The 12884-nt window shown below is 32.4% G+C and overlaps 1 protein-coding gene across 1 annotated transcript; it reads left to right on the forward strand.

Moving 5' to 3' along the window:
* Positions 1-8330: 8330 nt before the first annotated feature.
* On the forward strand, positions 8331-9758 carry LOC149259403 (uncharacterized). Its single transcript, XM_089454100.1, has one exon. It carries the CDS (start codon positions 8331-8333, stop codon positions 9756-9758), a length of 1428 nt encoding a protein of 475 aa, XP_089310226.1.
* Positions 9759-12884: the final 3126 nt, after the last annotated feature.

Consider the following 12884-nt stretch of genomic DNA (forward strand, 5'->3'; position numbering starts at 1 on the left):
TTATTGTCCATGCCTCACTGCTCTTCCCTACCTTGATGCTCAAATTCTTTATGACTCTACCCTCTCTCTCAAGGATTGATTTGGACTTATTGACTCAATTCAACTGGAAACAACTTTATTCATTCCTTCATTTTTCTAATTTTCCACCTTCTTTGAAGGCTTCATCTTTATCTTATGTCTCTTCATGTAGGAACAAGCTCAATGGCTTCCTTTGGAACTCTTTAGTTTCAATTTTGGTGTTTTAGCGTCCATTTTGACCTTGTAACTTCTCTTGATTCTTTAAATCGACACATATTCTCTCACCTTCCAACATGACTCTTTATCTTCTTTTAGCATGCCTATTGTCATGCATGCTCACCATGCACACTTTTTTTCATACACTTATGCCGTGTGCCTAATTCCCAATGTGTGCTCTCCTTTGATGTGCTTTCCATCTTTAAGCATGTTCATCATGCACACTTTTGTCTTGCTCCTCTACAATCTTGATGACAATGACATCTCATGTGGTTGCTTTCTTTCTCAGACAATTGTTCACTCCTTCACATGTTCCTAGACTATGCTTTGCATTTTCTCCTTGCAATGACCATGCTTTAACTTTTGTCTATTTGTGTCACAATCACCCATTTTTTCACTTACTTGTGTTGTGCTCACTTGTCGGATGCATGCCACACTCATGGAATGTTAATTCAAAGATGCTCCAACATTGAAAAGAAAGGCTATGAGAGGTTGACCCCTAAGACAACTTCTTGTGATGATATAATTATCCTTAATTTAGTTACATATAATTAGAAAAATAACAATGAAATTTAGGAAAAATAGTGAAATTCAAGTATACAAAAGACATGTTTATAAGCATTCTCCATAATTACTATATAAGTCTTAGAAATGACAAGATGGTAAAAGATTAGAAACATAAATATTTAAAAAGTATAGAATAATCATAATCTTCGGATACTAAAATTTTTATTGATTTTGCTAAATTAAAATATTGAAATTTAAAGAAAATAATATATTTTCACACAAATTAAAATTAATTAATTAAAATAAAATTATTATTATTATAAAATATTACACAATCTCACTTTTATGGTACATAGAATCTCAACCCATTTTCAAAATTTAGTACACAAAATCTCAAATCTATATAGTAACATCAATCGAATGTTGGTTCTCATTCACATAATGAGAAGCAACATGTATTTAGTTGGTAAGGTAGTGGGTGATGGGTGGGTCTAGTCCTTGACTCCACTCAAGTTAGATGAAATGGTGTTATCCTACTTAATTTCTTTAGGCCAACCAATCATGTCTGTTGTTGTTTTCATGTAATGAAGGGTTGATTGTACGTTGAGGGAGTGGGGCCAAGCCTCATGGTAGTTTGTGATATATTTCATGACACTGTAAATTCTTTAATTCCAATGCAAAATAGTTTTATTGACTTTACCATTATTATAGCCATGAAATTCGCTTCCTAATATCACGAGAAAGGTGTGATGTAACTTTGGTTATATGGGCTCTTAATTTAATATGGAAGTCGGTTTGTACACAACGAGACAAGGTGACTTTACTTGTCTACCCATGATTTGAAACTAAAGCTAAGGTGCCATTATTTTTTAATTTTATTTTATAATATAATGTCTTAAATACCAATTTTCGTCTCATGTGGGAGGGGTAGGGTTGGGACTAGTCTTGTTGACTAGGGGGTTGGTGCTTTTTGAATGCCAATTAATATTAGAAAATTCAATGTTGATGTAATATTAGAAATGCTTGGATAGCTTTGGGTGGTGGATGAGCTGGCGTGGGCGACGGGGAGAAAAGGTAAGCCGCGTAGGAACATGGACGGCATTTAATGTTGAATTGGATATTCGTAAATAGTTGGGTACGCGTACGTACAAAGTTCGAACTCGTGACCTGTCGCCATTCAAAGCAAGCGAACATCGCATTTATTTTGATTTCGGGCTGTCACTGCCCGAGATTCGAACCCGAACCTTCTACTACTTTCGCTTATTCAATGCTCCTTTGAAATTCAAGAATTTCTTAAAAATTTAGGGATTTTGTAAAAATGTTTTTATTTTTGGGTCGAAATTTGATGGTATAATTTTCTTAAAAGATTGTAATTTTTTGTTATTTAAATTATAGTTTTCTTTTTCGATTTATTATTTAATTTTTTTTTATATAATTTAAATTTATAATTTCAATAGATTTATTAAAAATCTTTAAAATTATTTTATTATATAAATTTCGCAATTTAAACTTGCAATTCCAATAAATCACAATCTGTGAAAATTACAGTGTCCATTTTGACAACTGTATTTGAGAATCAATTTAACGATAAAATTTCCTGGCGTCCCTCCTTCCAGCAAGTACTTGCGTACCGACTGGGGAATCTTAATGCATGATGGAGGACTTTGACTAGCGGCCATCGGGAATGACAAAATTGTCAATGTGGATATTGGTGGCGCTGCGGTGGGCAGGTAACGGATGAAATCAGCGGTGAAAACGGGGTTTAGCTTAGCGGAGGTGTCGCTTCATGGAATTAACCAACCAGAGGTGGGGCCTGTTTGACGATCATGGTGATATCGAAAATTATTACGGGGTGGCCTTTATTAATCATGTCTCCAACTTTGGAGGACTTTGGTCGATCTCGTCATGAATGGAGAATTGATTGGACTATGGGCCCCTGCTAACGGCAAGGACGGTGGGCCGTTTCTCCCTCTACATTTAGTGGTGTTAGGGATGCCACCACATACAGTAACGCCCCTCCATCAAATTCTCATTAATGTTGTTTGAAAATTGTGGTTTTTATTAATAAAAGAAAAATTATGGTACAAAGATAATACAAGGGTGGAAGGACATGTGTTTTTTCTAAAGGACAAAAGAAAAGCATCTAGGCATATAAACTACTTGATTTTGCAGTTGGAGAGACTGGAAGTGGTTTATACAACTAACTTTATTCTATTTATTGGATTCTTTTTATTTTTGAGAAAATTTGATACTTATTTGCTGAGGAATAAGTTAATAAGTGGGCACATTCAATTTTTTGAATTTATTTAAAAAGAAAAATATATTAATAATTATTATTCTTTTGAAAAAATTTGATACTTATGTGTGGAGGAACAAGTTAATAAGAGGGCATATTTAATTTTTTAAGGTGTTTTTTTTTTAATTGTGGTTGTTTTATTATTTGGGAATTTTTTTTTTTTTTTTAAATATATTCTTTTCATTTTAAAGGTAATAGTTTGGTATTGTGAAATGATCTAAAAAAATTAACCCAAAGTTTTATGGTTGAAGTTTGGATTAATGAAGTGGATTAAGTTAATAAGTCAATGAAATTAATTTTTCATGAGTATTTTATCGTTTTTTTTTTAAATCTAATAAATAAATAAATTCAAATTTTTTTAGGTGTGTTTTATTGTTTTTGTTTTTCATTTGTTGAGAATTTTTTTTATCCTAATTCACTTATTTTTTAGAAAGTCTAAATTTTTTGTCATTTTAAAATGAGCCAAAATCTTTTAAGACAAAGTCTCATGGTCAAAGTTTAAGTTAATTAAGTGGAACTATAACTTCCAACAAAACTCTTGTTAAGTTTGGGGGAATTGTCACTAGAAAGACAATGGATTTGTTTACTTATCAAATTACTCTATTTAGAGATATAAGTCTATAATCAAAATGCCAAATAAGCACATTCGATGAGGTACCCATGGTATTTGTAGAGATTCATTCCATTACATTGTATGTAGAGTTATTGTGGTGCATGTGCATTGTGCGTAGAGGGATGTGGGAGGTCAAGCCACAAAATAACTACCTATGTATATGATTTCTTAATAAAAAATTGTCAAATTATGTCATTCCATTTACAACCATGTTATTCGTAGAAATTTAGCCCACAAAGTTGTTTATGGAGCTATGACAGTTCATAGGACCATAGAGATTGGTGGTGGGAGGGCTCAAGACCACCTACTTGTGGATATGGGTCCTTACCCAAACTTTCATATCAGGTCCCCTAATAAAATACCCATATTATGGGTAGAAATTCAACCCAACAAAGTACCATGCCATTGGTAGAAAATTCAACCCATGTTGTTGTATGTAGAGTTGTGGCGATGCACAAGGAGTTTCGAGGTTAACTTCCTCGAGATATAGATCCTTAACCAAAATGTTAGACTGGGGCATTCAATGAGGCCCTCATGCCATTTGATAGAAATTCAACCCATGGCATTATAAATGGTGTTGTAGTAATGCATGGGTATTATTGAGGGATTGAGTATCCCATGGATCCTTAAGGATTTCTTTGAGTTGTTACTTTGTGTGTTTGTGGAAGCTTTGTTACAATGCCATTTTCTATTCTATACAAGCTTAACCAAAATGTCAATCTTAGTCACTCAACAAGGTCCCCACATCATTAGTTATAAATTCAACCTGTGGTGATGTATATGGAGTTGTAGCAACACATGCACTTAAAAGGGACTGAACTTACTTCCTTGTAGGTATGGGCATTAACCCAAATGTGAAATTGAGAGATTCAAAAACATCCCCATGTCATTGGGTAGGAATTCAACCCATGACATTGTATGTGGAGTTATAACAATGCATAATCATTACAAGAGAATGGAACTTGAGACCAATGGATATGGGTAAAAAACCTAACACCAAAAGTTCACAATTTTGTTAATTTTCCATTCTTTTACTTAAGAAGGATTTGCAAAATCTCTTGAAGATAAAATTATTTCACTTGCAAAATAACATATAGCTTCTAGAGATTATCTGAAGCCCTAATAATTTTGAATAAACTACCAAACATTTACTATAATTGACATATGATTCATCAAGGCTTTTCAAGTTAAAGGATAAGTATGGAGCCTTCTAAGCATTGGTCACCAACATCATTGCAGAAATTTGTCCCATGGAGTTGTATGTGGAGTTGCAACAAGCCATAGGGAAAGGTGGGATCAAATTCAACACCAACTACTTATGAATATGAGTCCTTAACCAAAGTGCCAGGGAGATAACACAATACCATATAAAATAACATTGTAATGGAGCTTCCACAAAACACTCAAAATAAAAAGTTAAAGAAATTGTCAAATACCTAGAAAATGGAAAGTGACGAATTAACATCACTTAGCAATGCATTATTCCATAAAAAATTATTGTAATGTGCATGGTGTTGAGCATCACATGTAAAGTGTCAACAATGGTAAGCATTCTTAATAGTCACAAATATTGTATCAAATAGTTTTTTCCACTACACAATATGAGGAAGAATCTTTTGGAAAAACTATTTCAAGCTTGATGCTTGTTAGACAGAATCTCTTAGTATATCAATTACTAAAGCATTTATCTGTTTATACACAATTCAACTTTGCTTCTGCATGTGAGATACTCCATCATATGTTCAACATGTCGTGAAATAATTGTGGTGTAAACACAAACTAGGATAATCATATAAGCTTGCAAACCTAAACAAGTTTACCATGTTCAACCATCAAAACCCCAAAACCACTAAACATTGAGAACATCATGATCCAAACTCACATGAAAGATTAGATACATTTTCCATTTTATGATGTCCTAGTTTGAAAAATATTTCAAACAAAAAATTCTTTACAAATTAATTTCTTAAAAAATATTTACCTTCATAAATATGGCAAATCTCAACATATTTGTAACCCAAATTAAATCCCAAACAATATCAAAGGCACAATCTAACTTATAGATGAAATGTCATTTTTCAGCAGAATCGATGATACAATTTCAATCAAAATTGTGATTTTTTGATGTTTAAAATACATTTGTGAATGGATAAATAATTTAAAACCCTAAAAAACCACTAAAATTCTATATATTAAACAACTTAAACTCAAGCTTTTGAAAATCTCTTCCCAATTTTAATTAACTCAACCCAAAAAAATCTTTAAAAATATTTCATCTATTAATTAAACTAACATCGAATTTTTTTATAAACCCATTACCAAATGATCATAGAAATAACTCTTTTCAACGCTTCCTAAATCCTTTGTGACACCAATAAACTATCAATATTAAAGTCATCCAACATAATAATATCATTTGGACATTGCCCTCTAGACGATCCATTTTGAACATGGTCAAATATAAACAAATCAAATTAATTTAAATACAACTTAGTAACGCACTTTATCCTTTTTAACATTAACAATTAAGCAATATAATATTAATTTTGCATTTTCCAAAATAAAGATGGGCAGTGACTTACGGTGAATGACCTTTTGAAAGTGGAAAGCATATCGCAGTAGTGGAGTGGCCTTTGACAACGTCTATTCTTCTTATATCAAATGATAATTACTAATTTGAAAGAAGAGAGACGGGCTTAAAAAAATAATTTTTTAAAATTTATTATAATTTAGTGATTAACCATTAATAAGGATAACTATTAGTCATTAATTTTTTTTAAGAGGTAATGCACTGTGTTAAATATTAAAAAAATATTTAAAATAATTTAGGGATAATTTTTTGTGTAATTAAATTATAGATAAAAAAATAATTAAAAGTGTAATCTAATTTATAGATGAAATGATTTTTTCGCTATTATTTTTTCGGTTAATCTTAATTAAAATCAAAGAGATTTTTAAAACCTTGAGTTTAAATGGTTTAATTTGCATAATTCAAGTGCTTCAGGGGTTTTCAAGGGTGCTGAAATTATTTATGAATTCAAAAATGTATTTTAAACAACAATTTTTTTTGAAATTGTGTTGCATGATTTTGGTGAATTCCGGTGAAAAGGGCTATTTTGTCTATAAGTTAGACTAAGCCATAATTAAATGGAGTTGTCTTTAGTGCGACTTTTTGGACTTTGGTGAGGTGAAATCTTCATTTGTGTTACTGAAAAACCCTTGGGACACTTCGATTGTGTAGGGTTACCTGTCAAATTTATGATTTCAATAAATTCCTGCTCGATTTTAAAGAAATTAGAAGTCCAAAAAAAAATTAGATCTAAAAAACCTATCCCCAAAAGCTTCCAAAAAGTCTACTAAAGACAACTTGTAATTAAATTATATATGGATTCAACACCTTGAAAAAACCCTAGGGCACTTCGATTGTGCAGGGATTACCCATAAAATTTATGATTTCAATAAATTCCTACCGGATTTTAAAGAAATTAGACCGGAAAAGCTTCCAAAAAATAGCACTAAAGACAACTAGTAATTAAATTATATAATAAAAGAGAGATAAAAAGATTCTTTACATTGTAGAAAGAGAAACTCCTAATTAATCAAAAATAATAATTAAAATAAGCATAATCTAATTAATAAATAAGATGTTTTTTTTTGAATTTTTTTGTTAATTTTAATTGAAATTCCACAATTTTTTTTTTTTTTTTTTTTTTAAATTGGATTTAAGTTATTTAATTTACCGAATTTTAGTGTCCTTACGATTTCTTAAAATGTTGAATTCATTTATACATTATAAAACATATTTTAAATGACAAAAAATCACAATTTAACATATTTTAAATAAAAAATTACAATTTTTTTGAAATTGTATCCGTGTGAAAATTTATTTCATCTATTAATTAAACTTTACCATTAAAATGACCCTTTAAATTTAAATTATGGTTTTAAAAAAATAAATATCTTTTATAATTATCATTGAAACTCCCTCCTATAAAATTATATTTCTTAATAATATTTAATATTAATTCTGTACATTAACCCGAACATTACGTGGATTACACGTTAGCCTTTTACCTATTTTTAATGGTTAACAATTTACTTAAAGATAATATATAAATGTTATAACTTTTCTTGGAAAAATTATTTATCCACGTAAGTCGGGCCTAAATCGGAGTTAAAATAAATCTACGCTAATATAGCCGCAGAGACAGCAACGCCACACCGTAATACATGTGGGGGTCAACACAGTCAGCCCCTGATATTCGCTCACTGTTCGAAACACACGCAAGTCGGGTGTGAAAGTTCAATGAGAGATGATGGAGCTTCAGGTTGACTGATACTATGACGAATAAGGCTTTAAATTAAAGCTATTCTGGGGCTATTGCTCAGACAGACCAACTGACAGGAACTCTGTGCAGATAAAGGCTGGCAGGTGGTATTCAAAAATCTGGCGATAACTCAGGGAATTGAGAGGATATTGGGCGGTTCGCTGACCGTTAGAGGCCGGAGCTCGCTGCTGTACTCGCCTCGATCTCTCGCAGTGCAGAGGCAGTCAGCAATGGCTATGGCTGTATTTCGAAAATAGAGAAAATTTCGGAAATATATTCTAGTACTGAGAACAACAACAAGGGCGTTCAGAGGGTTTGGTTTTTTCCGTCAAGATCGCAGGGATTTTGAGCGATGGGCGATGCGGACAATCACAGGCGATCTTCTGTTAACAGCGCCAGCAGAGTTTGCTTCTCCTTCGCGGCATATGCCAAGAATGTAATCGATCACCTGCGCAGGTGCCAGGTTCCAATCGCACGGGGCCTCACGGATGAAGAATTCGGAAGGATCGAGGCCACTTTCGGCTTCGCATTCCCGCCGGATTTGAGATCGATTCTCCGGGAGGGGCTCCCAGTGGGAGTCGGGTTCCCAAACTGGAGATCGGGAGCCACGCAGCAGCTGAGAATGATGATGGATCTCCCCATGGCGGGGCTCTCCTACGAGGTCTCCAAGGGGAGATTCTGGTGGAAGGATTGGGGTTCGCAGCCTTACAGCAGCGACGAGGCTTTGCGAGTGGCGAAGACTTTTTTCTCCAAGGCTCCAATTATGGTGCCTATTTACAGCCATTGCTACATTCCCTGTTCTCCAAATCTGGCCGGGAACCCCGTGTTCTTTATTTACCAGAAGGATATTTATTATTGTGGCTATGATGTGGCGGATTTCTTCGAGCGGGAAGCCTTTGTGCCTCACAACTTCAAGCCTCCGGCGGATCCGGAGACCGAATCGGAGGAAATTGCAAGTGTCAGCGAATTGATCAAGGAAGTCGATAGGAAGAAGCAGAAATTTGCCATTTCAGACAACGGAATGGAGGAAAAATGGGAGGAATTCAAGAAGAATCCTGAAAAGTGGGGGAAGAGATCTTTGCCGAAGATTTGTACGAAGAAAAAGGAGATTCCTGGCAGGAAATCAGTGAGCGAGGATAGGGTTATTGAACGTCCTGAGCCTCTGATAAAAAGCGCAGGCAATTCGCCTAGGAACGGGCAGGCTATTATTTCAAGATACAGGTACTTCCATGAGAAACCGCTCTCAACAAATGTGCTCAACAGGTTCACGATTCAAGCCCCGCCCTGGGTTGCCAAGGCGGCCCGGAAAATCGATTTCTGGAGTGACCTCGTAGAAAAGAAACAGGTATTGAACATCGCACCTCCGGAAGGGCTTTTCTCCTCTGTTAAAGTCGATGTCGACCTCGCAAATTCAGCAAAGAAACAAGCAAGCTTTGATGAAAAAACTCTCCCGGAGGCCCGGAATTGCTTCAGCAGAAAATGGCTGGCAGGTTATTTAGGAGACATCGGCTCCAGGCTAAGGAATGGCGGTTGGAAAGAAGATGAGATCTCTGATATGATAAATACCCCGGCTTCTTGTTTTCAGAAAGGCTCGGACAGCCAGAATCTTGTGGAAAGCTTAGCATTTCATGTCGATTTGCTCTCCGTTTCTCTCAGAAAAGCCGGCTGGAGTGCCAAAGAAGTGTTCGAATCGCTGGATTTTGATTCAAAGGAAAGGAAGATCCCGCCTCAGCTGGCCGCAAAAATTGGCCTAATTGCAGAGTATTTGGCCAAAGCTTAAAGACAAATATCCAGAGGTCCCAGACCGCAAAAATTAGCCTAATTGCAGAGTATTTGGCCAAAGCTTAAAGAAAAATATCCAGAGGTCCCAGACTGTTTGTAAATATGAGATATTAATTAATTTTTGAAGGCGTTTTGGGATGTAATATAAATTTATTGTTAGAAATCTGTAAACCGAATCCTTCTCTTGGATTAAGGGTTTTAAATTTTGAAAAGGAAGTTTGCCTGCGTTTTCCTTCTCTCCGGTTTCTCTATATCTATTTCAGGAAAATCTGTCCTCGCCTGACATTATCGTTCAGAATGCTGGAAAATCAAGCAGATCTCTGCCATTTTTTGCTTTCAAGATTCTCACTGTTTTCATTCATCTCCTTACATCACGAACAAACAGCTGGCCGAAATGGGATTGGCAAGGTATTCGTACAGTGTACAGCCATTAGTCTTCGAACGGTGAAATTAAATCCAAATTCATTACAGGCCTCAATGAAATTTTCTGGTTTTGACGTAATCATTTCCGATTCCATTAAACTCAACAAACCTTTGTATCAGAGATCAACGACTCAAATGTACAGGAAACCTTAAAATATTTAGCAAAAAATTGGGATTTTAATTTTTCTATTCTTTTCATGAAAGAACTGTGAGTTGATTAGGAAAGCTCCAACGCAAATGAATGAATGACCATTTTTGTCATTTTGTTAGCTGATTTTTTATACCGAGAAGGGGCCCACTTATGTCGATATTTTCCGTTGCCAGCATTTAATGTAGATGTTAGCTAGCATTATTTGCACGCCAACTTTAATTTGCAGATCAGTTTAGTCGTCGTTAGTTGTCTTTACTCGATAGAGACAAATTACTAATATTCATCGATTAGGAATTTAAAGTATTTGTTTTATTATTAAAATCTATTTGCTTTAGTGAATCTATCTGATTTAAAATTTAATAAGATTTTCGGTCGATTTAAAAAATATTATTTTAAACACAATTTCATTATATACGAAATTAATTGTTGAACTTTTATGCGCGTAAAAAGGTTTTGGTAAATCTTTGAGAAATATTAAATAATAAATTTAAAATATTTCTAAGTTTCCATGGGTGTATTTTAATCCCATTAAATGGTTAAGGGAAAGCATTTCGTTATCTTTAATAATATAAAAGAACAGATATTGATTATAGAAATGAAGATTATAAGGTATTTGATGATGCTTATGATAGATTTTTCTATGGGGTTGGGAAAAAAATATAAATTATAATTATGCGTTTTTTTAAGTATTATTTTTAAAATTTAATTTATTCTAATTTTATGACGGAATTTTTTTAAACTCTAAATAGGATCCTGAAAAGCTATTATTACTTTGCTCAAAATGCATAGGGAAGTCTGTTCAATGATATTCTGAAGTTTATAAGAAGTGTAGGCATCATTGATGATTTTCAGTTTAAGAAGTGTAAAGATTATTTGAAAATTTGAAGATTTGGATTATAAGAAAATTGGTTTCTTTTTCAAATTATAATTTCTTAAGTTTAATTTGTTTGTATTTTTATTTTTATAATTTTATTTTAGGCATCATTGATGATTTTCAGTTTAATAAGTGTAAAGATTATTTAAAAATTTGAAGATTTGGATTATAAGAAAATTGGTTTCTTTTTTCAAATTATAATTTCTTAAGTTTAATTTGCTTGTACTTCTATTTTTATAATTTTAGTAAAAATATGATGGTCAAAATTTTATATGTAAAAAATTATAATTTTGGAAAAGATTATAATTTTGTTAGTAAATCTTTTCTTCTTTAACTGTTTTTTTAATACGACTCTATTATAAAAGACATCATTACCTTGATTAATATGTATATGAAAATGGACTTTTGAGTCTTTATTGGCATAATACACTATGAGAATCATGGATAATCTTAAGACTATAATACATAGTGGAGACTTTGATGTCCTAAAGGATTTTAGGATAAGAATATAGGTATTTTTCTTCAATCATAGTTCTTTTGTTTACATCTTTATTTTCATAATCTTAGTTGAGATATGACTAACAAATGTCTTTCTTCAATCATAGTTCTTTTGTTTACATCTTTATTTTCATAATCTTAGTTGAGATATGACTAACAAATGTCTTAACAAATGTCTTAGTTATTTACACTTTTAGGAAAGATTGATACAATGTTGGAATAGGTATCATCATCTTAATAACCAAAATGTATGTGAAAGTCAACTTGAGAGAAAGTCTTTTTGATCATGCCATGATACACTATGGGACCTTTCATGACCTCAAGGTTACAACACAATTTGGTGACCATAAATGATATAAGGGCTTGGATTACAAGTGTATTGGCATTTTCTTAAGTTAGTTTCTAGAGTTTTAATATGTTTGCATTTTTATTTTTATGATCTTAGTCCTAAATTTCCTAATTATATGTGGAAAACTAGTAATTTTATTTAAATTTGATTATGTCCATGCCTAAAAAAGTTTCTAGAGTTTTAATTTGTTTGCATTTTTATTTTTATGATCTTAGTCCTAAATTTCCTAATTATATGTGGAAAACTACTAATTTCATTAGTAATTTTTTTAAAATTTGATTATGTCTATCTCTAAAAATGTATTATCTCCTTGACCAAAAATGTATGTGGATGTAGATTTGAGAGACTATTTTATATTTCATGATACACTATGTGGACCATTAATGATATAAAGGCTTTGATACACTGTGAGCACAATTGATCATTTTCTCAAGTCAAAGCATAAAATTTGATTTGTTTATATTTATATTTTTATAATTTTATTCGAGGTATCACTACTAAATTGTTTAATTTATATATAGAAATTCAAGATTTTAAAATAAATTTATAATTTCTTCAATTATTTTTCTTAAAATTTAATTATAACTAAATAAAAAAAAAAACCATCACTTTCCATGTATATAAAAGCTTATTTATCATCACCTTACACGTATACAAAATTTCATTTATAACCACCTTAAATGTATATGAAAGTTCATTTAAAAATTAGTCTTATTAATCATGTCTGATATACTTTGGAATCGTCATCATCATATGAAATTTTGGATTAAAAAATATAACTTTTGTCATGATTTACTATGGAACCATTATCAACAATATGAAGATTTGG

The sequence above is a fragment of the Pinus tabuliformis genome, chromosome 6 (genome assembly GCF_031772625.1).
Source record: "Pinus tabuliformis cultivar Carrire ecotype Pingquan chromosome 6, CPIR1, whole genome shotgun sequence".
In the NCBI taxonomy this organism is placed as follows: domain Eukaryota; kingdom Viridiplantae; phylum Streptophyta; class Pinopsida; order Pinales; family Pinaceae; genus Pinus; species Pinus tabuliformis.

What these genes read in the sequence shown, in the direction of transcription:
- LOC149259403 (XM_089454100.1), top strand. Translation starts at nt 8,331, where the DNA reads ATGGGCGATGCGGACAATCACAGGCGATCTTCTGTTAACAGCGCCAGC.